The 27271-nt window shown below is 41.1% G+C and overlaps 5 protein-coding genes across 11 annotated transcripts in view; 4 read left to right on the forward strand and 1 right to left on the reverse strand.

Moving 5' to 3' along the window:
• cacna2d4a (calcium channel, voltage-dependent, alpha 2/delta subunit 4a) overlaps positions 1-4932 on the forward strand; it is a 64210-nt gene extending 59278 nt beyond the window's left edge. For both annotated transcript variants that reach the window (XM_058077918.1, XM_058077919.1), the window contains 5 exons: positions 213-233; positions 317-437; positions 2570-2690; positions 2767-2844; positions 2918-4932. In XM_058077918.1, the coding sequence (XP_057933901.1) occupies positions 213-233; positions 317-437; positions 2570-2690; positions 2767-2844; positions 2918-3016 (440 nt within the window). In that variant the 3' untranslated portion in view covers positions 3017-4932. The remainder of the gene's footprint in view (positions 1-212; positions 234-316; positions 438-2569; positions 2691-2766; positions 2845-2917) is intronic.
• Positions 4933-5327: 395 nt separating this feature from the next.
• cpsf6 (cleavage and polyadenylation specific factor 6) lies at positions 5328-16680 on the forward strand. Of its 2 annotated transcripts, XM_058077920.1 has the most exons (10): positions 5328-5491; positions 6461-6670; positions 6750-6853; positions 6919-7064; positions 7972-8145; positions 8642-8725; positions 9090-9570; positions 9679-9794; positions 9874-10027; positions 10133-16680. In XM_058077920.1, exons 1-10 carry the CDS (start codon positions 5432-5434, stop codon positions 10317-10319), a joined length of 1716 nt encoding a protein of 571 aa, XP_057933903.1. In that variant the 5' UTR covers positions 5328-5431; the 3' UTR covers positions 10320-16680. The 2 variants fall into 2 exon arrangements, with proteins under 2 accessions (XP_057933903.1, XP_057933904.1); XM_058077921.1 differs by lacking the exon at positions 8642-8725.
• Positions 16681-16827: 147 nt separating this feature from the next.
• On the forward strand, positions 16828-19394 carry yeats4 (YEATS domain containing 4). Its single transcript, XM_058077938.1, has 7 exons — positions 16828-18034; positions 18120-18239; positions 18307-18373; positions 18434-18528; positions 18600-18689; positions 18763-18850; positions 18917-19394. Exons 1-7 carry the CDS (start codon positions 17984-17986, stop codon positions 19084-19086), a joined length of 681 nt encoding a protein of 226 aa, XP_057933921.1. The 5' UTR covers positions 16828-17983; the 3' UTR covers positions 19087-19394.
• Positions 19395-19533: 139 nt separating this feature from the next.
• Positions 19534-27271, forward strand: part of cacna1c (calcium channel, voltage-dependent, L type, alpha 1C subunit) — a 148248-nt gene continuing 140510 nt past the window's right edge. For all 3 annotated transcript variants that reach the window (XM_058077905.1, XM_058077906.1, XM_058077907.1), the window contains exons 1-2: positions 19534-19647; positions 23116-24342. In XM_058077905.1, the coding sequence (XP_057933888.1) occupies positions 24219-24342 (124 nt within the window). In that variant the 5' untranslated portion in view covers positions 19534-19647; positions 23116-24218. The remainder of the gene's footprint in view (positions 19648-23115; positions 24343-27271) is intronic.
• dcp1b (decapping mRNA 1B) lies at positions 20467-26526 on the reverse strand. 3 transcript variants are annotated; one of them, XM_058077923.1, is made up of 9 exons: positions 26126-26526; positions 25654-25694; positions 25413-25540; positions 23430-23496; positions 23121-23319; positions 22478-22570; positions 21751-22407; positions 21507-21674; positions 20467-21445 (listed from the first exon to the last, which is right to left on the reverse strand). In XM_058077923.1, the coding sequence occupies exons 1-9, from the start codon at positions 26282-26284 to the stop codon at positions 21383-21385; spliced, it is 1575 nt and encodes a 524-aa protein (XP_057933906.1). In that variant the 5' UTR covers positions 26285-26526; the 3' UTR covers positions 20467-21382. The 3 variants fall into 3 exon arrangements, with proteins under 3 accessions (XP_057933906.1, XP_057933908.1, XP_057933907.1); XM_058077925.1 differs by having other exon boundaries at positions 26130-26266; XM_058077924.1 differs by lacking the exon at positions 26126-26526 and adding an exon at positions 25819-26100.

Consider the following 27271-nt stretch of genomic DNA (forward strand, 5'->3'; position numbering starts at 1 on the left):
TCTCTACTAAATCTTCCCAAAAGTGGGAAAGTTATATCCCGGTTCTTGTTCCTTATTTGTTTTTTGGATGTTTTTGAATGTCTACTACATTCATTCATACCCCCCCCCCCCCGTCCTCAGAACCTCAGATCATATCATATATCACATCACCTTTTTCATGCATTTTCATCCTCTCATCATCTCATCACCATTATCACCATCCCTCCTTCAAGCCAAGCCATCTACCCGCACGTGTGAGTACCTTTCATGTTCAGCATGTGTGTATCTTCAAGGAGCTCCCTGTGACCTTTCTTTGTCCCCCTCTCCCCCCCATTAGCCTTTATACACAAGAAGAAGGGGGACATCCTGCAGCCGTGCGACACCGAGTACCCCAGCTTCGTCTACGAGCCGTCAGTCAAAGAGACCAACAGCATCATTAAGTGTGGACGCTGCCAGAAGTAATTACACACATGCACTTAATCAGACAATCCTGCAGTGCGGCTTTTCCGCTAAATCCCACGTCCAGTCATTTCAAAATGTCCCTGCAAAAAAAAAAAATTATAATAATAATAATTTTCCACGCTTCTGCACAGTGAGAGCTATGTGTATTTATAGAGGAGAAGACGCAGCATTAGATTATTGAGGTTATACCAAGCACATGGAGGGTGAGAGAAGTATTCAAAAGGTAAAAATGAGAGGGAGAGAGAGGGGGAAAGTTTCACCAGCATTCTGTCTTTCAGTGTGGAGCACGCCCTCATGAGGACAGACGTGGTATTACAATGTCTTACCCCACAGATTAGAAGATGAAGGATATTATATTGGATTTTCTTTAGGTTGATTTTAGTGTTTAACCCTTAGATGCATAAGTGGGTCAAAAATGACTCATTTCATATTCCAGGTATTCCTCAAAAAACAAAAAAATGTTTTTGATATCATGCTATTCACATTTTTAACTTACCTTTTATACATTTTAAGAAATTTTTGTTTCTGTGTTACTACCCCAACCTTCCATAAGTGGGTCAAAAATGACCCGGTCAGGTTGTTTTCTTGAAATATCTTTGCAATGAAAATTTTTTATCAATTCATATTCCAGGTATTCCTCAAAAAACACGTTTTTGATATCATGCCATTCACATTTTTAACTTACCTTTTATGCATTTTAAGAAATGTTTGTTTTTGTGTTACTACCCCAACCTTCCATAAGCGGGTCAAAAATGACCCGGTCAGGTTGTTTTCTTGAAATATCTTCAAAATGAATTTTTTTTATCATTTCATATTCCAGGTATTCCTCAAAAAACATGTTTTTGATATCATGCCATTCACATTTTTAACTTACCTTTTATACATTATAAGAAATTTTTGTTTTTGTGTTACTACCCCAACCTTCCATAAGTGGGTTAAAAATGACCCGGTCAGGTTGTTTTCTTGAAATATCTTTGTAATGAAATTTTTTTTATCATTTCATATTCCAGGTATTCCTCAAAAAACATGTTTTTGATATCATGCCATTCACATTTTTAACTTACTTTTTATACATTTTAGGACATTTTAGTTTTTGTGTTACTACAACAACCTTCCATAAGTGGGTCAAAAATGACCCGGTCAGGTTGTTTTCTTGAAATATCTTTGTAATGAAAATTTGTTATCATTTCATATTCCAGGTATTCCTTGAAAAACACGTTTTGATATCATGCCATTCAAATTTTTAACTTACCTTTTATACATTTTAAGAAATTTTAGTTTTTGTGTTACTACCCCAACCTTCCATAAGTGGGTCAAAAATGACCCGGTCAGGTTGTTTTCTTGAAATATCTTTGTAATGATATTTTTTAATCATTTTATATTCTAGATATTTCTCAAAAAACACGTTTTTGATATCATGCCATTCACATTTTTAACTTACTTTTTATACATTTTAAGAAATTTTTGTTTTTGTGTTACTACCCCAACCTTCCATAAGTGGGTCAAAAATGACTCGGTCAGGTTGTTTTCATGAAATATCTTTGTAATTAAAATTTTTTTATAAATTCATATTCCAGGTATTCCTCATAAAACATGTTTTTGATATCATGCCATTCACATTTTTAACTTACCTTTTATACATTTTAAGAAATTTTAGTTTTTGTGTTACTACCCCAACATTCCATAAGTGGGTCAAAAATGACCCGGTCAGGTTGTTTTCTTGAAATATCTTTGTAATGAATTTTTTTTTATCAATTCATATTCCAGGTATTCCTCAAAAAACACATTTTTGCTATCATGCCATTCACATGTTTAACTTACTTTTTATACATTTTAAGAAATTTTTGTTTATGTGTTACTACCCCAACCTTCCATAAGTGGGTCAAAAATGACCTGCATGCATTTTCTATGGAATCCAATATGAACCTTTGATTCTTATCAACTTATCAACTCTTAAATATAATACTAAATATCATACAAGTGATTATTCCTAACCAAAATTGGCATAAAAATGCATTGATTCTAGTGTGGGTCATTTTTGACCCACTTATGGAAGAATGTAGGGTCCAGTCACTCGTGCATCTAAGGGTTAATAAATAAAATGACCTTTAACCTTTGTGCTTTTCAGGACGTTTGTGGTGCAGCAGATCCCGGAGAGCAACCTTCTGATGCTGGTGGTCCAGGCCGACTGTGACTGCTCCAGACAGCACTCCCCCATCACCATGGAGCCCAAGGAAGTCAAATATATCCTTTTCGTTATACGCGTTCTGCATCACTGTAACACAAAGAGTCCTGTGTACGCCCTTTGACCCCTACGAACATAACTCCTCAGTCAAATGTGAGCGGATGCGGTCCCAGAAGATCCGCAGACGCCCCGAGTCCTGCCACGCTTACCACCCTCAGGTGCGCTCCTCAGAGAAGCCTTCATATACGTTCATCGAACGGAACTCTTATAATTCTGCCATGTTCCTTCCAGGAGAACGCCAACGACTGTGGAGGAGCATCCGCCACGTCCTTTTCTGCCTTTCTCGTCCTCTTTTGTCCCCCCATCGCCACCTTTCTCTCCCTATGGTGACCCATTCTGTCGCTGGACACCACAAGTGGATTTATTTTGTATATCGAAGGGTGCGTTCACGCTTGTTGTGTTTTGTTTGTGCGAACAGGAACGCTGCTGAGTTCGCTGTGTGAGTACATGATCAATCGAACCCAATCACTACAGCAACCAAAGACACGGACCAGTGCTAAAATGACAGGAAAAAGCATGCAAAAAGGACAAATATGTATTATCAAAATGCACCAAAGTATACACCAAGTTTCATTCATTCATTTTCTACTGCTTTTCCTCACGAGGCCAATCACAGGAGACATATAGACAAACAACCATTCACACTCACAGTCATACCTTGGAGTCGCCAATTAACCTAGCATGTTTTTGGAATGTGGGAGGAAACCGGAGTACCCGGAGAAAACCCACGCATGCACTGGGAGAACATGCAAACTCCACACAGAGATGGCCGAGGGTGGAATTGAACACTGGTCTCCTAGCTGTGAGGTCTGCGCGCTAACCACTTGACCGCCGTGCAGCCTGATCAATGATATAATAATGATTAAGTTTATTTTTTGTTATTTTTGGTCTGGACCACAAGCGCGAACGCATTTTTGACCTCGTTTTTGCAAACTACAGTAAAATTGACTGCTGTTGCCATGGTTACCGCTCCTTTAGTTACTTTCCTTGCATGTCAAAATCCAAATGAAGGAGAAGCAGGTGGCTGCTGTAACTCACGGTGATGAATTATGAATCACATGAGCGAATGTAATGACTTTTTGATTTACCTTCACCCCCTCTCAGATTCGCATATGGCCACGCTGTTTATTATGGTCTGTTGATTGTCTATATACAGGTGCAGCTCAATAATTTATTGCAGAATATAGATAAGAGTATATTGATTTTCGGAGTTCAATTTAGATTAACACCAATCAGTTTTTTTTCCGAGATACTGAATATGGAGATTTTATTAGCTGTAAACTATAATCATCAAAATTATTAATAAATATATATCATAAATATTGATCATATTTCACTTTCAGTTGAATTACTGAAATATATTACCTTGTTAAAGATACTATATGTATTCCAATTTATTGAGATGCACCTCTTTTTCTCTTTTTTTAAAATTATTATTATAATATTAATATTATCATAATATTATTATAATAATATAAATTATATATTATATAAATCATATAAATTATTATAATCATAGAAATAATATAATATTCTTATTATATTATTTAATAATTTTAATAATTATAAAATTGTTTTTATAATAATAATTATTGTTTATTATTATTATTATTATTATTTATTAAAGTGGACCTATTATGCTAATTTTCAGCTCTTTTAATTGAGTTATGGACTCCTAGAGAGCATCTACATACGATAACTCACACAGAAAGCTTTCTACATCTTCTAGAACCTGCACCTATTCCAGCTTTATTTCCTTTGATTCAAAAACTTCAAGAAAGTTGCTAATGCCATCAATTTGAATTCATATCAGACACACTAAACTGTCAGTTTTCATTGATTCCACACATGGCCCGCCTCCGGACACGCCCACTCCGCTGTGATTGGTCCAATTCAGCTTGTACAGCTCAGAGCTTGTGCTCATGCACGCCTATATGAGGGTTCAACAACATTTATAGGTCGGACAAGCGGAAAAAGGATAGTAAAAATATCTAACAATATTTTTGTATACTTCTACTCATTCCATATACTTTTTTTGTTGACGTTGTTGCATGTGTTTACCACAAATTGCCTGACTGCTGATCCATCTCTAATGTGTAAACAACCATCAACCATGTTTATTAACTTCTCTGTTTGTCTTTCCGCTTCACATTATTGTACTGTATGCAATCTATATTGTACAATGATTGACAAAGCCATTATTTATACATTAAAGTATCTCCATGTTTTTTTGTACGTCGTTTGGTTGTCTGTGGGCGGATTTTGGGGGGATGTGTTGATATTTTCCCCATTTTTTCGGAAAGAAAATGAAGCAATTTAGCACATTATTGTAATTAGATATACTGTAGTTAACTGTATATGCTGTATATACGAAGCAAATTGAATGAATTAAATCACAATACATGGGAAAACGAGAGAAAAAGAAGAAGAAGCTTTAAATGGACATACTGGAATAAGCTAACGATTATTACACGTTTATTTCCTTGTTAGCAACATGCTAAACACAAAGTGAACAAACTAACAGTAATTATTCCGAAATAAAAATGGGCTAGGATTAAATAAACAGCCCATTTAAATCATTAGTGAAAGCCTTGAATCGTAAATATTGATTAACTCCTCCTGATCGACTTTAACAAGAGGTGGCTGCAATTGCCCATAATGACCGACGAGGGGCGCTCGTTTCCCCTCATTGTTGCTGCTTGCTCTGGATAGCGCTCGCTAGCGCTAGGAACGGCCCAGAGGAAAATGGCGGACGGTGTAGATCACATCGATATCTACGCCGACGTAGAGGAGGAGTTCAATCAGGTATTTAATGGCATTCTATCTACTCCTTTCTGTCAGGATGCAATATTTGGGTGTTTGTGTTTACTGTCCGTGAAGGCTACCGAGTCTGCGGAAACAGCTAGCGACGTTAGCTAGCCCCCCTTCCTCCTCGCGTGCAGGCCCACGATGCTCTAATTGTATATTTTGTTACTTATGTTAGCAGTATTGACACAGTTTTGTTCTTATTATTGTTCTTATTATGTATTCCATTGAGAATTGTGACCCCGTACCCAAATGAGTGATCGTTTCGTGGATAAAATAGTTTGGGCCTCGGCATGGCGGCCAATGGCGGGTTAACAAAGCCAAACAAACGCAGTTTTATTAGCCAGTTAGCTAGCTAGCTTAGCTTAGTGTTGGCTTCCCAAAACGCTTAACTTTTAAGTCAAAAACGGCATTTATGTACCGTCTGTTGTCTTGCTATGGAAATGCACACAGCTTCAAACACCGCATTTGCTTTCTATATACTTCAGTTTACCTATCTGATATTCTACCTTTTTACAGGTGCGTTATACGAATCTGCATCATCGATCGCCATTATCTTAAAATGAACATAATACTTGTAGTTTGGTATCCTGTACCGTTTTGAACAATACACGAATTTAAACCATTAAAAAAACAATATATACAAATATATAAAATAAACCAATAAATAAAAACATGCGTATAGCAAGGACGTGATTGGGTAGCCTTCGTGTTATCATACTCGTATTACATAATAAAATGCTGACTGACTGTTATTTTTATATTCTTGTATTTTTCCAGTGACCTAACATACTTACCTTTGAATTAATAGTCCAATTATTATAGTTTTATATTTGAATCCGTGCACTAAAACTGATTGAGCTGCTGTTAGTGTCGCCTTTACTTGAGATTTAATTTTCTTCTAATATCTTCTTCTGGAGAGTAAATGAATCAAGTTTCATCACAACATGGGACTCTTGTGTTTTTCAGGAAGCCGAGTACCCCGTTCACGAGCAGATCGACTTGTATGATGACGTCATATCCCCCTCCGCCAATAATGGTGATGCTCCAGAGGACCGCGACTATTTGGACTCGCTGCCATCGCAGGGTGGCACAGAGGGGGGCAAGGCCGCCCCGCCTAATGTAGTGTACACATACTCGGGGAAGAGGATCGCCCTGTATATTGGAAACCTCACTTGGGTAAGTTTAAAAACAGGTAGCGACTACCCTTTTTAAAAGTCTCTACAGGATGTGTGATGATTGATGTGTTCGCTTACAGTGGACGACTGATGAGGACTTAACAGAAGCAATACGCTCAATCGGCATCACGGATGTGTTGGAAATCAAGTTCTTTGAAAATCGGGCTAATGGCCAGTCCAAAGGGTACGTTGTGATAGATTTATTTTGGTGTGCTGAATTGTGATGCATGTGTTGTCTTTGTATACCAGCTTTGCTCTGGTGTGCGTGGGCTCCGATGGATCATCCAGAAAACTAATGGACCTTCTGTCCAAGAGGGAGCTCCACGGTCAGAATCCTATTGTCACACCATGCAACAAACAGTCTCTCAGCCAGTTTGAGATGCAGTCACGCAAAAGTAAGTCTAATTAGACTCGCATTTATCAGTGGTTGTACAGTAAACCTCGGATATATCGGAAATTCGCTCACAACGGACAGATAAAAAAGAACCGATTTTTCTGTAATGCATTTCCATTCATTCATTCATTCATTTTCTACCGCTTTTCCTCACAAGGGTCGCGGGGGGTGCTGGAGCCTATCCCAGCTGTCTTCGGGCGTAAGGCGGGGTACACCCTAGACTGGTCGCCAGCCAATCACAGGGCACATATAGACAAACAACCATTCACACTCACATTCATACCTATGGACAATTTGGAGTCGCCAATTAACCTAGCATGTTTTTGGAATGTGGGAGGAAACCGGAGTACCCGGAGAAAACCCACGCATGCACGGGGAGAACATGCAAACTCCACACAGAGATGGCCGAGGGTGGGATTGAACCCTGGTCTCCTAGCTGTGAGGTCTGTGCGCTAACCCCTAGACCACCGTGCCGCTAATGCATTTCCAATTAAAAATAATTGCATATATCGGATTTTTTTATAACGGATTTCGCCTATTTCGGACAAAATCTCCAGTCCCGTTCCAATGCATTTCCATTAAATTTCCCTCGCATATATCGGATGGCCGCATCGTGGCGCTCCGATTCGCCGAATCGTGACAGGCCGCTATACGACGTCATTTGCAGCGTTGCCTGCGCGTCCAGGTACATTGGAAACATAGTCAAGGAAGTGCCTTTTTATAACGGATAAAATCCGATTTACGCATATACCGGATATAAATCCCATATATGCGTAAAACGGACATTTTCCGGTATACGCATATAAATGGATTTCGCTTATATCGTACAAAACCAGTGGGAACAATTGAATCCGATATATCCGAGGTTTACTGTACTTGAAAAGGGTGACATGATTTTCTTTTCTTAGGTAACCAGTCAGGCCAGATGTCAGGCGAAGGTAAAGCTGGTCCCCCCGGCACCGGCCGTAGTGGTTTTCCAATGGGCAGTCGAGGTAGAGGCAGGTTCCCTGGACCACCTGGCCCCGGAGGAGACCGCTTCCCAGGTTCTGTTGGCCCTGGAGGACCACCACCACACTTCCATGGTTCGTAAAAAGACCTTTTTTTTTAATGGTTAAGACAAGTGTGGCCATCACCAGTCATGAACTAAAAAGAGGTACTGATATTATGGGAGTCTGCATGGGCTGCACTGTGCTCTGTTGAGCTCGACATATTGAGGAATCAGAATTTTTTTAATTTTGTTTTCATATTAGAGTGTGTATTTTTGTGGTTATGTGCTGTTTGTTATGACTCTTGATATTCAGGCTAAAAAAAAAAACCTTTCCCCCCCTGCAAGTTTGGTGCACACTTACCAATGACCTTGGCTTCAAGAGCGGCTGCCAATCTAAATCTAAACGTCTCTTCTGGCTACCCACTATGTTTTCCTTTAGGCGAGAATGGAGTTTGAATCTTGTCTTTGCTCACGTCCCTTCTGTCTCCTATAGCGCTCTCGCCATGCCGGGCCTACAAAAAAAAAAGCAGTCAAGTTTGTTGGCGGCAAATAAAAAGTTGTGATTGGTTTGCTTTCTCCTCCTCCATTAGGCTCAGGGATGAGACCTGATCTGATTAGGCACCAAGATGGCCACCTGGATATGAATTTCAATCCCGGGAGCTGGCGTGACAGAGGTGAAACACCTCGATTTTGATTTGACTGACCCGTGTTTTATTTCCAATTCGAAGTGCAAGTAGAGTTTGCATCAAGTGTTTAAGGCCAGCGTAATTATGGATGGAGGAAAGATAGACTTGGGTAGACTTTTTTTTTTTTAGGCTTTCAGAGTCATTTGCAGCATCCTGTTTTTGTCCTCTGTATGTGTTGCTCTCTTCATCTCTCTGTCACTGTCCGCCCATTAGAACAACTAGAGCAATGAATTCGATTTTAACGTTCTTTTGTCCTTTTAATCAGCAGATTTACTTTCCCCATGGGAGGCTGTATGTGTCGGACTTACATGAGCTTGTCTAAATGCTCTCCTATTTTATTTTTTTTTTTTAGGTGGCATGCAGGGGCCCCCGCGTCCTCCTCCTGGTCCCCCTGGCCCTCCAGGACCACCTCCAGGCCAGGGCCTCCCGCTTCCCCTCGGTCCTCCAAATCGAGGCGACAGGCCACCTCCCCCTGTTCTCTTCCCAGGTCAGTTTGGCCAGCCGCCCTTAGGACCTCTACCCCCGGGTCCCCCTCCTCCAGGCTACGGTCCACCACCTGGACCGCCCCCGCCCCAGCAAGGCCCACCACCGCCTGGACCCTTCCCTCCACGCCCACCGGGCCCGATTGGGCCGCCCTTGGCTTTGGCGCCACCTCCTCACATGGGAGGTCCTCCACCCGGTGGGCCGCCACCGGCGCCCCATGTCAATCCTGCGTTCTTCCCCCCGCCCGGGAGCAACAACATGCCCCCCAATGACAGGGGACCCCCAGGACCAAATGACCCATACGGACGCCCACCGCCGTATGAGAGAGGAGACTACGGGCCCGGAGGACGGTGAGTGAAGTCATTGAAAACTATTCTAATGGATGTAGTTTTTATTGTGTATTTTAGTGAATGTAGACGTAGTATATGACCCTTCGTGGGCCCGGTGTGTGTTCCCAGGGACATGGATGCGTCACGGACCCCTCTGAGTGAGGCTGAGTTCGAGGAGATCATGAACAGAAACAGAGCCATCTCCTCCAGTGCCATATCCAGAGCCGTGTCTGACGCCAGCGCAGGTAACCAATACACATTCCACGAGTCCAGCAAACTGGACTCACCTGGAACCCGCACCTGATTCCGCCCTCTTCTAATTAGCCGACTACGGCAGCGCCATCGAGACGTTGGTGACGGCCATCAGTCTGATCAAGCAGTCCAAAGTATCCGCCGATGACCGCTGCAAAGTCCTGATAAGTTCTCTTCAGGACTGTCTCCACGGCATTGAGTCCAAAAGCTACGGCTCCGCCTCCAGGTAAAGATTAACATTTCATCACAAACTCAACGCTTCTCCTTACGCCGTCGTGAGTCTTTGATATTTATCTTTAAGAAGTGATCATGTAAACATTGCGCCCAAAAGGCGAGAGCGCTCCAGGGAACGCGATCACAGTCGCTCCAGGGAAAAGAGCAGGCGCCACAAGTCTCGCAGTCGCGATCGGCACGAAGACTACTACCGGGAACGTAGCCGGGAGAGGGACCGCCATCGCGAGAGGGACCGTGACCGAGACCGTGAAAGAGAGCGGGAGAGGGAGTATCGACACCGCTAATGGAGTCAGGTTGGTGTATTTGTATGTTTTTTTCCTCAGTGTCCTTGTACAGAAATACACAATTTTACAAATCAATATTGGACATAAAATCTGACTGGATGATGAAGAAAGAAGCTTTGACGTTGGTAAGTACCAGGTAAGTGTACTTTTAGACTTGTATCAACTTTTTGCTTGTGTGAATTGTCTCACAGGAAAACTTGTCATACTTCCATCGTGCAAAAATACTGTATCATTTGATGAGAGTTTGAACTGTGTTTCTGGTTTGCACCTTGTCCATATATATATGAAAACAGAGCAATATTTCCTGGTCATTGTTTTTGGTCTACGGGCATTTCAAGCTGCTTTTATTGCAAAAATCAATCCATCAGTATTGAGGTCATGTTTACCTCAAAATATAGTATTCATTTTCATTTGTCGCACATTCTTCTGATTGGTATATCAACATGTTTTTAGCAGCAGGTAATGCCAGTGACCAAAAAGTCATTTCTGGAAGAATATTGAGGCTGTGCGCAGTAATGCTTAAGTCTATTCAATTTGGTTGTAATGTTGAACACATGACACACGTGATACCTCCTAAAAGTGCTTTTTATACTACTAAAATGTACTGTTACTCAAAATGTCTTTGGGATTTTTTCCTAATTTGTGTTTTAGTAATGTGATTTTATGTATTACATGTTGCAGTGATCACACCCCCAAGTTGTAAGTCACTAGGGGTTATTAGCAGCTAACACGTTTTGTATTATTTATAGCATAACATTGTTTTTTGTTTGTATTCTTCAGACCTCAATTATCTGTAAACCTGTTTTGGAGAGTAACAATACTTCGAATAATTATGCAGTCGACCAGTTGTCATATGGTTTTGTGTATTGATACCTTTTTTGAAATATTGTACCCGTCTACCAATTGAAATTGACTAAAGGTTGGAAAAAATGTGGTGATTTGATACATTCTGCTGTATAAGCTGAACTGACAGTACAGTACATCAAGGGTGTCCAAAGTGAGGCACGGGGGCCTTTTGCGGTTCGCGGCACCTTGCAAAACCAACTGAAATATTTTTGAAAAATTAGCAGTAGCTTTACATAAATAAAGTCAAAATATTGAGAGAGGAAAAAAAGTAGGAATGTACAGAGTCAGAAATTTAACAATAGCGTAAAATATGAGGGAAAATTGCATACAGTAATTTTAGTTGAAACATAGATATATATATTTTTTAAAGTTCTGATAAGAAAACAAAATGAATTAATTTGCAACTTGTGTATATTTTTTAATTATTTATTATTTTTATATTATAATTTATTTTATTATTATGTCATAATATGACAAAGAAAATTTACAAGACAATTTTACCAGAAAGTCAAAATATTAAAGTCACTTTTACATAAGAAAAATGTCATTTTAGTACCAAAGAGATTAAATTAAATTATATTTTTGGAAGTTGGAGTATTGATGAGAAACAAACCAAAATTCATAGATTTTGGGGAAAGTGATGTATTATGGGAATGGAGTCATAATATTATTATGATGACCGCTTAATGGTATTATTATTATTATTATCTAAGAAAATGTATTACAATTATTCCAGAATGAAGTTTCAATATTTGGAAAATTTAAATGTAACTTTTTTTTAAATCATATAGTACATATGACTTCTAATATAATATATATAAAATATCATAGTGGCCCTTGCGCCCTTTCATTATGCAGTATAGGAAAAAGTTTGGACACCCCTGCAGTACACCATGAGTCAGTATTTAAGACTGGGTTCCAAGACTTGGAGATGCTTTGTCATGAATTCCCTTGGTTAGGTCTCGCTAACTTATACTGCTATCACTTTTAGCTCATATAAATACTGTTATGGAGCATATTTTGGCATTTATCGCTAAAACACAAAAGAGACGCCTCTCTTCTCATGTCTAACATTTACCCATCTGTATTTTCCATGTTGCATGTGTTACCAATTCCCTCTGAGTGAAGCTACTTAAATGTCATACAAATGTAAAGTAGTCAATTGGAAAACAGTGTGCTACGATGACTATGACGGTGTTTGAGAAGCTAGCCATCGGTGTTGTTTAATCACGATTTTACCTCCAATTCCAACATTCCCATATAACATTAAGCATAGAAGGCATGACTTTGTGTCCACTGAGCACCTCTTTAATGCATAATTTTTTTTTTTTAATTATGTAGCATCTTCACATTCTTACCTCTAGTTAAGGAATAGGACTTTTTTTTTCTGTCAACATAATATTAAGAACAAGATCCTCAGTAGACACAAGCTCATGTATCTTGGGAGTGTACTTAGGTTCACTCATTCTATTTAAATATGAAAAAAAACGTGGTTTAAAATGTTAATATACACAAAGGCCAACGATGTCAACTTTGTGTGTGTGGGCGTGTGTGTGTGTGGCGTCAGAGTGTGAACATGACAAACTTTTTTTGTGTTTATGACCGAATTTGGTGCTGTCCTTGTTTGTAGGGTTTCAATAGCTTAATTATTATTATTATTATTATATGTCCACTTTGATTGTGTCACCCTGTGTGGTCCCTGTGAAGCAATCCCCGCCCGAGTATGTGCTAAATAAGTAAACGCCACCTCATGGGTGTTTACTGGAGTTCTCAATAATAAAAAAAAAAAAAAAATAATGCAGTGCATTTGCTCTCGCTGAGAAACAATTGGACGTTCGAAGAAGAAGCTGTTGCCTCACAGGGACTACGATAAGAACTGTAAGGTCAACAAACCAGTTTGATGATAGTGTGGATGGTGTCACATCATTATTGAGGGTCGGGGGGTTCAAACCTTGGTCGTAATGTGTTGAACTTGTTTGCTGTTGCACTAAAGGAAGCCCACGTGTAAATGATGTCAATATAAGCTATCTAAAGTTGCATGTATTAACTATGTATTACAAATCACATTGGCCTTTTGATCTGAAAGGGACTTTAGAGGATTCTGTTTATTTCTGGTGAATGTCATTTGGGTCGTGATAGAAGCATATTTTAGCAATATCTTTGAAGTTTGGTTGTGCAGTTGCGTTAACTTGCTTACTTGACACTTTTAAAAATATAATTTGTAACAAATAATGATGCTTTGGTGGTAATCATGGCTGTGTGACTGGCAAAGTATGAGCTGTTGAGCCTTAATATGGTTAGTTATTAGCGGGTGTATTATAATTAGGTCATGTGAATAAAGCACACCATATTCAACTTCATGTGTGCTTCATTCAGAAAAATGCATATTGCAATGATTGAAGCATAGATTTAATTTTCCACAATGTAAAAAAAAAAAAACTGGGGGGGGGGGACACATTGCATAGTGTGTAATATTTTAATTGTCATGAAAATCTTACAAATGTTTCATATCATTTGATGCTGTATATATTGAAGGAGTAGCTTACCTGTTGAATACTGTGTATGACGGATGTCTGTGTACAAGTGTACTTTTTACTTCATACAAATAGACAAACAAAATGTCCACAAATGCAACACAAACTTTACAAACACATATGATGTTTAGTGGAATTTTGTGTAACACCATCAGAAAAAAATGTGCATTACATGCAAAACTATTGAGTACACAAAAAAAACAACAAATTTTTAGATTTAAAAGTCCTCACATTTTGTGCTGGTGGATTAAAACCAGATTGTAGGAAGAGCATCAAAAGGCCAAAAAAAATGGGAGCAAGAGACAAAAAAAATAGTTTGCATTTTATTCAAAGCAAGTTGTTCATCAGCTGATCAAAAGTTACAAAAAAAGTCACCTTAAATCACCTTAAAAAGTCCAAATCTGCCTTTTCATGTCATTTTCTGCTAAGCAACCACCCTGCCATGGTCTCCTAATTCCTCTTGTAACCTGAGGTAAGAACGCAGTAAGGCAAGGATTTAACCTTTTATCCACAAGGGTTATGGGACACAAAATGCGGATAGTGGACCGTGTTGTCATCCCTCGCCATTTTGCGGTTCAAACATCACTCGTCGCTCTCTCGGGATTTAAAAAATGGATGCATAATTGCTGTTTCTAGGTTGACTACGACCTATTAACTAAAAAATGTTAGACAAGTATAGTATTCTACAATGAGACTTTCTGTGTGGAACTTTGCCTTTCTTCCCCACTCTGTTCCAAAACCTTTTAAATTTAGAAGAAACAAATTGGAGGCTAGCGAGTCGTCCATCTTTTGTCCCTGCAGAAATCCCTGTAGCATGCACGCAAAGGTTGAACAATGCGATGTAAACAAAGTCCATTGTTTTACAGATGTACCTGATGTACTGACCATCTTTTATTATCACATACTACAGTATTAATTGGCCCTGTACCCTAGAAACCCTAGAGTTTAACCATGTCCAGTATCAACCCCCGTAGGTGTCCGCTCAGAGCGCTCTGCTCTGGTATCGTGCCCGTGAAACAACCAATCAGAGAACAGCGCATGTGCGTGAACACACAGCGTTTTGTTTTGCTGCCGTCCGTGCTATAACCTATAAATACCATGCAATTGACCTGCATTACGTTGGAGATACTACAACAAAGGCGGCACAGCGGTCTAGTGGTTAGCGCGCAGACCTCACGGCTAGGAGACCAGGGTTCAATTCCACCCTCGGCCATCTCTGGAGTTTGCATGTTCTCCCCGTGAGTGGGTTTTCTCCGGGTACTCCGGTTTCCTCCCACATTCCAAAAACATGCTAGGTTAATTGGTGACTCCAAATTGTCCATAGGTATGAATGTGAGTGTGAATGGTTGTTTGTCTATATGTGCCCTGTGATTGGCTGGCGACCAGTCCAGGGTGTACCCCGCCTCTCGCCCGAAGACAGCTGGGATAGGCTCCAGCACCCCCCCGCGACCCTTGTGAGGAAAAAGCGGTAGAAAATGAATGAATGAATACTACAACAAACTTTCTTATCACTTACAATGTCTACTTATATGAGCTACTAGGAGTGTAAAGGTGACTATAGGGGTGTTACTTCTTGTCTACAGGGCTCTAATGGTAAAATAATAATATTTAGAAGACAGTAAAACAGAGTTTCTATGCTCAAGCTATGAAAAGGACGTCATGCATCGGGGTAGACACACACTTCATGTATACGAAGACTCCGAAAGGAGGTGTCCGAAAACAAAGACTGAACACCTTTGCGTCCAAACCGAGTGGCGCTGCTGCCATCGGGCGATCATGGCAGCGTGACAGAAAATGACACCAAAGACTGCTTTAGTGCAGCTAAATGAACAACCTGTCTATGAGTTGAAATGCACTTTTCCCATACGTTGACGTTTTGATGCTCTTGTAGTGTATGGTTCCAGTACATTAGTACACAATGTGAATACTCAGCCAGGAAATCTGTTGTTGCGTCCATTGCTGGGACTGGGCGGAGCATAAACTCATTGTACTATTTGTAAGTAGTCCATGTAAAGTCATTGTGAGGTGCGCCCCGCGCCGGTGTGGTCTTTGTGTGTGCGCATCACACTGTCAGTTGTGTAGTGGTCGTATAGCCGTGTGGTGAGGGGGGAGAGAGAGAGAATGTTGACTGTTGCGCTGCCTCGAGACCAAACTCCATCCTCCGTTTTGACACCTTTCAGCTCACCAACCTCTATACACCATTGGATGGAAGGACAAAAGGAGGAGGGACATCTGCGCCCCCCCACACGCAACCCCCCCTACCACCACCACCACCAACAACAACAACACAACCCGCATGACTGGACACAAACCACACGGACAGCAACTCTTCTTCCATCATCCCTCCATCTCTCCTTCCCCTTCTCTCTTGTCTGTTCATCTAGTGTGCAGAGTGGATGGAGGAGCCCCACCCCTTCCCTCTCTCCCTCCACCATATGTAAGGCTGCTCATGGTAACTAAAGATGAATCCAAAATCTTTCCATTCTTATTTTTATGCTGTTTTATTTCATGTGATGTGTGATTATTTTCTCTCTCTCTCTCTCTCGCTTGTCTGGCAACAACAATAAAACTGGCCCACCATTCCTTGTGATAGAAGACACAAACATTACATTCTTTTCTCTCTTTTTTTTTTTTTTTTTTGCTTCTGTACTGTGTACACTCAGTTTAGAGAGCAGTTTTTATATAGGGTACATGTTTGCTGTTTTCTCAACCACTCCCCCCTTCCCCTCCCCAGCCCCTCAACTCATTCATTCTCATGCTTAGTATGTTTCTAAATGTGTCTGCTTTTGATTAAAATAGATGGTGTTGTAATAAAACATGTTTACTGAGGTACATTTTTTGCAACTGCCTCATTTATATGAAAGCGTTTTTTTTTTTTTTTACTTGATGCTTTATGCGGATGCCTTTATTTACGCCAGGTAAGACAAAAAGTATCGAATGTACTATTGTGAAATAACAAATTTGTATTTGCTTCTTATTTGAACCAACAAATGCACCATTTTGCTGTTTTTATGTTGTGTATACTTAGGGACCACTAGGTTTGCTTTGTTTTTACAGATTTTTTTGATGAAAAAAATGCATATTACCTTGACATGCCACTGTAGATTCCACTCATTTTTTTTTTTTTACTGTAGCTTTCAATCTCACTGCTGAATAAGAACTGGTTTACATGCAGAAGCACGAAACCAGTAATGCAGCCGTCTTACACATTCCCATTCTGTTTGTCCACTTTTTTTCCTTGTATTGTTACTGTGTAATACTCCCTTTTTGTTATTGTTTGATTTCCATGTGGCGTTTCGTTTTATGTGATTAGTTTTTCTTCACAAAAATGCATGTTTTTATTAAAGTTAAGTCACTCTTAAGATCCATCATCCGAAGGGCATTGTAATCAGGAAGCATCTCTGTGGTAAACAACTTTTTTGTTGTTAATTGCAAGTCAAATTTTTAAATAACTTTTTATCCTGACAGTAGTATATTGTCAGAATTCCATGTTCACATTGATCATGTGCAGTAACTGTGAAATAGTACACCAATGGGTCAGTTTTGCTTCAAAAAAAGTGAGCCAAGGCACTTCTATTTGTGGTGCAATGTACTTCAAAGCTCTGTAGTGTGTGTTGGCGTAATGTATAGATGCATCTTGTCACTTGTTTTCTCCACAGTGCATAAGGTAAGTGTTTGCAGGTGTACTTCGCAAGGACGCAAGGTGCAATTTATACTTGACTCTTAAACTGACTGCTGATTGTAACATTTGCAAGGCAATAATATACTAGTTATTTTGTACGGAAAAAAACAAGTGAGCTGCAGTACAAGATGCATTGTGTTTTTAATGTTTTTTTTAAAGTCATATTAATGCCTTTAGACGAATTTTGTGCAAAAATAAAATCGAGGCTACCCCAAAATAAACATTGCAACTTTAGTTCGGTTTTGTGAATTTTTTGCTATTACTTTCTAATAGTTTTATTCGGCCCCATATATAGTGATTATACATTTTTATAAGGGTATTTGAATTAAAACTAGTCAGACTTTTATATTCATTTAAGCTCTTTGTTAAATGCACAACGTGTGTTGGACTTGTTTACATAAACGGAACTATTCATCGTGATCTGGCGCACACCGGACATGAAGCGAGTTGCACTTCCTGTTTAACCGGAAGCCAACTTGAATTGTTGCTATTGACATGAAAGCTATTAAATGGCGGGCGTTAGAACTGAATTTCTCTTTTTAATAGAAATAATCCAATTACATTGTTCCAAGGCTTTAATTTAACGTAAATTATCCTGTAATATGTTCAAAAAGATGACTGAATTTGGTCCAGATTCCGGAGGTCGCGTTAAGGTAAATGAATGAATGTGTGGGCCGTAGAAGGCCGCCAAATGTTGTTACTAACATATTTTCCACAATTTGTGGTTTTGTTGTGCAGGGAGTTACTATTGTGAAGCCTATCGTGTTTGGGAATGTCGCCCGCTACTTCGGGAAGAAGCGAGAAGAAGATGGACACACTCATCAGTGGTCTGTGTACGTGAAGCCGTACAGAAATGAGGTAAGGCGGCATTATGTACACATAATTTAAAAAATATATATATTAACACACTGCTGTTTTTTGCTAGGATATGTCAGCTTATGTGAAAAAGATCCAGTTCAAGCTACATGAGAGCTACGGCAACCCACTTAGAGGTCAGTAGACGCCATTTAAAATGCACATTTGCAAAGCGTAACAATGTGTGTGCTCTGCAGTGGTGACCAAGCCCCCTTATGAGATCACAGAGACCGGCTGGGGGGAGTTTGAGATCATCATCAAGATCTTCTTCATTGACCCAAACGAGAGACCTGTGAGGACGCATGAACACACCAACAGAACACACAAATAGCTTTGCTAAATATTCCTATTTTGATTCTTCAGGTGACGCTTTACCATCTGCTGAAGCTGTTCCAGTCTGATTCCAGCGCAATGCCGAAGAAGACGGTTGTGTCCGAGTTCTATGATGAAATGGTGAGGCTAGGTTTGAGAATGTAGACTACAAGTATGGCATGTTTTTAACGTTCTTTCCGGTTTGTGGGCTCAGATCTTCCAGGATCCCACAGCCATGATGCAGCAGCTCCTGACCACGACGAGACAACTCACACTGGGAGCCTACAAACATGAGACCGAGTGTATGTGCTCACGCATGCTCGTGTTTTTTTTATCGTGCTTCAATATTGGTCCATCTTCTCGTGCAGTCGGCGAACTGGAGCAGAAGACAAAGGAGAAAATGGAGGTGGCCAAGAAGAGGACCAGCCAGGAGATCACTGATCTGAAAGACAAGCTGAAAGCCAGCAGGGAGAACATCAACCACCTCAAGATGGAGATTAGGAAACTGGAGGAAGATGGAGAACACAAGGACCACTGACTACTCCATCACAGATGCCACCCCCTCCCCAACCCCCGCCCATTTTCACTGACTATGTAAGGTTATGATGTTTTTTATTTTTATATTTTCATTTAAAAAAAATGCTAACATTGTTTTGAGCCCTGTCTTGACTCATCAATGAAGGTGCTCGGTCTAGTTCAGGGACCGTTGGACAAATGAGAAGTCTTGGTAAACAGCAACAGTATAAGTTATTTATACAGGTAATGCTATTTACATCAAATTTGTTTTTTAAAGAGGGGTTAAATAGTTTTTGTAATTGTTTTTTATTAAAATATGCTCAAATCGTATACTGTACTTGTAGTTCTCGTTTATTTGCAAAGAGCTGCAAATTCCTCCGGTATTGAACGCACCAGAGGAGGCAGTTGTACAACTTGTGGGTCCTCGTCGATATATCACACAATATTATATATAACACTAAATATACGCGATAAAAGCTAGCAGTGTTTTTACATTGCATTTTAAATGCACCGTTACGTCAAAACCGGAAGTGTACAAGCTAACGTTCACATCTGCTCGTCGGTTCTGGAGGACTCAAATAAGGTGTGTTTTCCCGCTTTTTTGCTAAATAAATTGTAAGAATATCAATTCTGTATATTAAGTTTCGCGGTAATTCACGTAAAAAAACTAAAATGTGTTTGTAGCTTTTAGCATGTTTCGTTGTAGGTCAAAACGAAGAGTGTAGCTTTGTTAAAACCGGAAGTGTACAAGCTAACGTCCACTTCAGGTGTGTTTTCCCGCTTTTTTGGTACATAAATTGTAAGAATATCAGTTATGTATAATTAGTTTCGCGGTAATTCACGTACAAAAAAACTAAAATTAGTTAGTAGCTTTTAGCATGTTTCGTTGTAGGTCAAAACGAAGAGCGTAGCTTTGTTAAAACCGGAAGTGTACAAGCTAACGTTCACTTCTGCTGGTCAGTTCTGGGGGACGCCAGTAAGGTGTGTTTTCCGCTTTTTGCTCCATAAATTGTAAGAATGTAATTTCTGTATATTTAGTTTCGCGGCAATTCACGTAAAAGACTAAAATTATGTTTTGTTGTAGGTCAAAACGAAGAGTGTAGCTTTGTTAAAACCGAAAGTGTACAAGCTAACGTTCGCTTCTGCTCGGGATTTCTGTTGGACGCTAGTAAGGTGTGTTTTCCCACTTTATTGCTACTTTAAGTATATTTTTTTCTACAGTTCAGTGGTAATTCGGGAAAAGTAAAGTGACTTTGAAACTTTTGGAATATTTCGTTGTAGTTCGAAAACGAACACAGGATAGCCGCGCCCTCTGACGGAGTCTATTAAAATTACACCCCAGCAACAATTCAGTAACGTTAAAAGGACGTTGACTTTTCCACATAAGACAAATGACTCAACTTGGTAGAACATTTAATACCCAATTAAAAATAAACTGTCACAGACAAACATGTCATAAAAATATCTAACATTTCCAACAGCCCAAAGAACATGAATTAATCCTAAATATACATTGATTTTTTTGCCACCACTTTTGTTGTTTTATTTAGTGCTGGTTTTGCTTCTCCAGTAGAAAAATATGCACACGCACAAATCCTCTCATTTTGGACAGTGTTAATGTCTACATCTTGCATTGCAGTTGCTGTATGTTATTGCTTATATTTGTGCACCAGGACAGTAGAAAAAGAACGTGTTAATTTTTAATATCGTGAATGCATTGACTGTAGTAGCTCTCTGTGAGGTAGTGCAGCTTTGCTATGATAAATGATGTCATTTAAGGGGAACATTTGTCAAAAACTTAAAAGTAAAAAATAAAATATCAAGAAAGCAGACCAAATAATGAAAATTATTTTTTAACTTTTTTTTAAATGCATGTTGGTAGTAAATTAAGAAGAGCACCCACAGCACATTTTGGTGTTCCCATGTAAACAATAACATTTTTAAAAAGTACTATTTAAAATACTCTCACCACATAAAAACAAAAAGAAATATTTGTTAATGTAGTTGAAGTATGGATACTGGTTAAAAAAAAAAAAAAAAAAACTTCATAGTATCACTTTAAAGTGAATGCATGTAGGTAGTAAACTTGAACAAAAAAAACCACCAACACTTTTTTTTTCAGTGTAAAATTGGAGCTGGTGTAACGGCTACACTTTAGAAACAGCTGCTACATGAACATAACTTAAAACCCTCAAGCATTATTTTCCTTCACAGAGAGTCTAAACGTAAAGCTTAGCATGTAACGGTGTATTTGGCTGTGTGAATGGGATCCGGAGGAACAGGAAGTCCATATTTGGAGGGGGGGGGGGGTAAATGTGTCATGGGCGGCAACACTGGCTGACGTACGCTTCGTAGATGGTGTCCAGGAAGGAGCTGTCTGTCTGAAAGGACACGTGATGTCAGACATGGAGCACCTGAGCGTCTTATTTTGAAAAGCGGTACCTGGATAAGGTGCAGCAAGGTGGCTTGGAGTTGGCTTCTGGACAGGACTCTGGAGGAGGCGGAGCCTTGAGACACGGACGGTAGGGCACCGTCTGATTTCACCTGAGAAAAGACGCTGGGGGAGAGGAGCAAGGTCGGGCCAACGGCGTTCCTCTGCGAGGAAGGTGCCTGAACGCACCACGTGGATGTTACTTTGAAGCTAATTGGTGTACTTAATAAAATGTCCAAGGTGAGTGCTACTAACCTGTTGACCTGCTGCTGACACTGCTGCACCCTGGAATCGGGGGGCCAGAGTGGGTCCGAGGCGTGACGGTTCCACGGAGGTCACGTTCTGCTCCTGCTGGACCAGCTGGAGCTTGTGGAGGAGCTCGTGAGGAGGCAGCACGGCGGGAATGTGGGGCCGGTGAGGACACACTGCCGAGGCGGCCATTATGGGCTGACTGCAGGGGTGGGGGTTGAGCTGTGAGGGGGCTGGGCAGCAAGGATCAGGATGAGGCGGGGGCTGGTACTGGAAAAGTCTCTTGATTGGGTCTAGTTGCTGGTGATGGTGGTGCGGATGATGATGATGGTGGTGGTGGTGGTGTTGGTCCAGCAGGACACCATTGTCACACAGCCTGTTCTCCGGAGACTCGGACAGTGTCTGGAGAACCCCCCCTGCCGGACCTCTCTGCCCCTGCATGAGCTTCTGGATGGCTGGACACGGTTGCCGCTGCTGATGCGGTGAAGCATCTCCCTGAACTTTTTGCCCCGCTCCGCCTTCATAGGTGAGGGTGCGAGCCACAGGAGGCCGATCCACTTTTCCATCCCCAGGAAGGGCGGAGTCGTGTTTGGAGGAGTGCTGATGCTGAGATCCAAACAACATGGCCAGAGACAGGGACCTGCTCTCGCCGCCATCTCCGTCCTAACCAAGAGGAGCACAAAGACAACCAGTCAAGCGGATGCAGGTGAAAGGTGCTGTGTCGGCGTGGTACCTGAGTGTTGGGCTTGACAGGTATGGGTTTGATGAGGTTGGGCTTCCCGTGAAGAACACTGCTGCCACCGATCTCCTTTGGCTCCGACTTTTCCTGCAAGGATGCCAAAGAAAGAACCCATTTGGGTGACATTTCTACTCTTAATTACAATTAAGCATAACATCATTAAAAATATACAGTATGAATATATCAACAGTCTTCATTTTATCCGAGGTTTTTATCCCCAGCCACCTCATCCAGCTCCTCCAGTGGATCCTGAAGTGATCCCAGTCCAGTTGAGAGTCTCTACAACGTGTCCTGGATCCTCCCTGAGGCCTCCCATAGGTGGGATGTGCTCTCAACACATCACCAGGGAGGATCTTCATTAAAAATGTGGCTTCCCTTACAAGAACTTTGAAATATTTAGATTTTTTTTAAATTAGCAATCAATTTTACTACGCTTCATAGAAGCATCACAAAACAAATTGAAGTTAAACCTAAACTAATATTTTTCGCAGTGAAAACACTCAAAAATGTTACATTTTTTCACCCCACCAATAAAACAAACAGCAGATACCCTGCTTGTGCGGCTCACGGCCACTAGGGGGCATCCTTGCATTCTATCCGCTATTGCTAACATGTTGGTATGATTCTTTTAGGTTACCTTGTCATACTCGGTGTGCGCTTTGGTCAACATCTGGATGATGTCCACTACCTTCCCTTCTTCACCTCGGACGACGCCCATGCTGCCTCCTGCTGCTGCGGCTGCTGCTGTTGATGATGATGATGACCCTGCTGCGCCTCTTCCTGGGGACAACCAGCCGCCCTGAGACTGGGCCACCGCCTGCTCGTGTTGGGTCAGACTACACACACACACACATATAAAGCTCTTTATACGGGATAATTTACAATGTAATCATTAGTTATAATTAGTTTAAGAAATGAGCAAGCCAAGAGTTACGCAAGCACTTACGTTGTCATCCTCTGGGCGATGCGTTGGCAGTCCGCCTTGTCGTAGAACCAAATGCCGTGGATAACCACTGGGGAGAGAGAGAGAGGGATATTTTATTATACGTGCAACAAAGGCCTGCCTCCAAAAATCAAGTTATCAGTCTGCCACATCATGAAAATAGCCCTTTGGTTCGGCCCGCTAAGGTCAGCAGACGACGGAATGAGATTGGCTTGTGATACTTTATTCATTTCCGAGAAAGATACATTGTTCTTTCTTCCTGAAAGTTTCTCCCATCACGCAGAGTCCTAACAAGCCGCGTATGTTTGCACAACAACACACTGAGTCGGCCACCAAGGAGCCTGGGAAAAAGTCAGCCCAGCACCAAATAAGTCACTGCCTGCTGGACGCACTTAGTGCTCACTGGGGATGGAACCCAACCAGAGTGAGGCTAGATGATGGGTGTGTTAGTGGCGACGAGATGGTCCACAACACGGAAGAAGAGAGGAGAGGGAGTGTGTGAAAGAGTGAGCGGAGATAGAGGGGGGCTTAAGTCACCAAAGAGAAGAGAGTGGGACATCTCTCCGTTGCATGACGCAGAGGGGCGACTTCAGGAGACGTTGTAGTAGATTCTCACCCAGCCAAACTTCACTTTTCACCAGGATCTACCTTTCTGATGACTTGTGCTCTAATGTGAGACCAGATTAAGTTTGCAGGCGCCCACTTCCTGCTGAGATGTGGCAATGAGGACATTGAAGGCGCCCAGACATTAATTTACAGGACCTCCATGCTTTCACCGACTTTGAGTCAACCATGCTGAGGGGCCTTTTCACCAGGAAACCCAAGCACCAACGCCTGCAGGAGGAACCCGAAGTGCGCTTTAAAGGCCACCTGGTGTCCGAGACCAACCTGGGCTACACGTACGTGCAACCTGGAGGTACGACTTTCAACTTTTAACGTTGGCTATGCGGTAGAAAGTCAACAGATTTGCTTCTCGCACATTTCTTGCCCTGCGCGGTCTATTTTTAGCGGCGACCGCCATTGCGGGAAGTTATGGCATGAACGAGCGGGACGTGTTTGCCTAATGATGAGATTCCACGACCCCTGTCCGTGCGGAGGTCAATCGGACCTTGAATAATCTGCCGTTGTACCACATAAACATGACTGAGATACGTTTTATAGCCAGGAACTCTTCGTCATGCTAACATCTGCACAGCCCCTACTGTGGGCAAGATAAAAGACTCGAACATCAGGCTTGATTACAGCCATCATTCATTCCTTATCTGCTGTTTTCCTCTCTAATAGCACCGACTGAGCCACCGGATTTGTTATTTGGTGGTTTTATCACAGCAAACAGCCACCAAGTAAGCCATTCCGCTATAAATAGACATTCCACCTGCCTCTTAGTGAGCCTTATCAAGTGTGTGTGAGAGGAAGAAAGGTGTGTGTGTGTGTATGGGGGGGGGTACATTATCACTGACTGCTGCCGAGATGCATCTAATCTCTGCTGGCCGCCATCGTAGTGCTGACAGCCTTTCAAAGTTGAACGATAAAAGCGGAGCCTTAAATGGAAGCTTTCTTTCTTTAGCTACAAGGAAGTTCTTCATCCATTTTGGGGATTTCTCATCCATTTACCGGGTTTCAAGTACATTTACCAGGAGCAGGATTGGTGGTGCCAACTTAGCGACTGCTACATTTAGTAATCAGATCCTTCTAGATACTCTTTTTTTCCTAAAAAGCCACTTGCGACTTATCTAGTGACGAGTCTTTTGGTGACTTTGGCATGAAAGTCACTCTTCTCGATGAGCATCGGGCGCTGCTGTGGGCCCCCTCCCCCACATAAAAGCACCAAGGTTAATTTGTCGTAGATATTTGTTTTGCTTTTCATGTTTTTTTACTCAGTTTTTGCAAATGCGTCAAGGCTAGTTATACAAATTGAAGAAAAACACTGTCTTTACTTGGGGAAAAAAAAATATCATTCAACATAAAGTTTGAGTGTGTTCTTACAGCGTGCATTGCGATAGAGCAGGAAGGGGTCCTGGAGCTGGAAGTCCAAATCTTTAGTGATGGGCTCAGTCAGGTTCTCCATGCTGAGTCTGTTCATGATGGTGAAGCCATGCTTGGGAGACGCCAGTCTTATAAAAAAAAAACAGGAAAAAAGTCAATTTGGACAATAAAGTTGCATTGCATATTCATGGTCTTGTATGGAAGCCTGGGTGTATTTCAGAGAAATAATGGAGGCAACTACCTTGTGTAGATGAAAAGTGTGCCTTCCACCTCTGTCTTTTCCTGGAAAAAAGTTACATATTTTAATAGGAGTATACATATTTAAGACCGACAGTTAAATAAATCTTTACACTTGAGAGGTAAATTACAAGTACAGTATTTGCATATTGCATTAGTGGATTTTTACCAGATTATAAAGCGAGCGTGTGTATATAAGGTGCTGTAATGGCAGTCCACTCTTCTTCTACGGGGAATATTCAGACGAAGAAGAGCGTGCTGCTTCGAACGCAGGTACTTAACCACTGCTACGGCTATTCACTGTGTACAATTGAAGTCAAACACGTAACAGCAAGCATATTGCTCTAAATGAATAATACTGACCCCCATTAAATTAAATGTGTAAAACGGCTAGATGAATGTTTAGGCATCGTAAGGCACGCTGCTCTGCTCGTGCCAACATGCTAGCATAGCAGCTAGCATAGTAGAAGCCTTACCCACTCATTGGCTCTGTTGTTGTACGTATACAAAGCCACTTGGCTCGCCACGTCCACGATGTTATTAATGTACGGATCCTGACGCTGTAAAGCAGCCAAGCTTATATCCAGTCCCCTGGCCGCCAGAGCGCCGCCACTGTCGGCATAAGTCGCTGTCATTGTTCCCCCGTGGAAGCGTTAGCTCTCTAAAACTAGCATCGGCGGCTAACGCGGCAAGAGCGACGACGCGAGGCGGAAGTCAAATCATAGATGAATGTCTGACAAGGACAGCTACACATTAATTATTTAGATAGACGATGAATTTAAAAGTAAAGCGTTTTTTTCCTGGCTGGCTCAAACTGTCATGGGCGACTGAAGAGGGACGATTGTAAACAAGCCGGCCAGAGTAGTTGCGTGGTCGCGAGCAGGATCTCAGACTTATCAATCGAGTCGAAGAAAATCGATCGATGAGCTCACGAATCCGCTTTCAACAACCAACTTGCTTTTGTTTGTGTATTACAACTATAACATATTTACACATTACATTTGTATGCTTGCACACATGCTCAACCATGTAAGTTTTATTCTTTGGTTATGACGTCATCCCCCCTTTTGCCTATATTGCCTTTGCCAGCATTATTTAACATTTGTGTCATTTGCTTGTTTTTTCATTCTTGAATGCTTCTGCGGACATGCAGACATACTTGTCCCCCCTTACATTTCACATGAAGTGCACTAGGGGGCATTATGGGATGCACAAAGGTTGTGTTGTTTATTATGCAGGAATGAGTGTGCTCACGTTGCCATATGTTTATAACCCATTAATTCATAACCCGTTATTGGACATGGACATGATATGACTAGCGGGAAAAATTGACTTAATAGCATGGAAATAACAGCTTTGTAATGCCATGGGTCTATTTAGTATCTATTAGTTTGGCATGGTTCTGTGTTCTGAAGGTACACATGTCTCTGAAATCATTATTGTGCCGTTGGGAGAAAAAAAATGGGAACATTTGTGTTTCTGATGTTACAAGAAAACCTACTAAACCTATTAAGAATTTAATCTTCTTTGAAATATTAATATTATTTTATTTTTTTAACAGAAAACTGAGATGTATAGGTTGCTCTTTGTTTAACTTGCATTGCACATTGCATTGGTTTCGC

The sequence above is a fragment of the Doryrhamphus excisus genome, chromosome 7 (assembly GCF_030265055.1).
Source record: "Doryrhamphus excisus isolate RoL2022-K1 chromosome 7, RoL_Dexc_1.0, whole genome shotgun sequence".
Taxonomy (NCBI): Eukaryota; Metazoa; Chordata; class Actinopteri; order Syngnathiformes; family Syngnathidae; genus Doryrhamphus; species Doryrhamphus excisus.

What these genes read in the sequence shown, in the direction of transcription:
- cpsf6 (XM_058077920.1), top strand. Translation starts at nt 5,432, where the DNA reads ATGGCGGACGGTGTAGATCACATCGATATCTACGCCGACGTAGAGGAG. An exon ending in ATATTGGAAACCTCACTTGG is followed by an intron (nt 6,671 to 6,749) that starts GTAAGTTTAAAA and finishes GTTCGCTTACAG; the next exon opens with TGGACGACTGATGAGGACTT. An exon ending in CGTGTCTGACGCCAGCGCAG is followed by an intron (nt 9,795 to 9,873) that starts GTAACCAATACA and finishes TCTTCTAATTAG; the next exon opens with CCGACTACGGCAGCGCCATC.
- yeats4 (XM_058077938.1), top strand. Translation starts at nt 17,984, where the DNA reads ATGTTCAAAAAGATGACTGAATTTGGTCCAGATTCCGGAGGTCGCGTT. An exon ending in ATTCCGGAGGTCGCGTTAAG is followed by an intron (nt 18,035 to 18,119) that starts GTAAATGAATGA and finishes TTTGTTGTGCAG; the next exon opens with GGAGTTACTATTGTGAAGCC. An exon ending in TTGACCCAAACGAGAGACCT is followed by an intron (nt 18,529 to 18,599) that starts GTGAGGACGCAT and finishes TTGATTCTTCAG; the next exon opens with GTGACGCTTTACCATCTGCT.
- dcp1b (XM_058077923.1), bottom strand. Translation starts at nt 26,284, where the DNA reads ATGACAGCGACTTATGCCGACAGTGGCGGCGCTCTGGCGGCCAGGGGA. An exon ending in ATCGCCCAGAGGATGACAAC is followed by an intron (nt 23,320 to 23,429) that starts GTAAGTGCTTGC and finishes GTGTGTGTGTAG; the next exon opens with TCTGACCCAACACGAGCAGG. An exon ending in CTGTCAAGCCCAACACTCAG is followed by an intron (nt 22,408 to 22,477) that starts GTACCACGCCGA and finishes CCTCTTGGTTAG; the next exon opens with GACGGAGATGGCGGCGAGAG.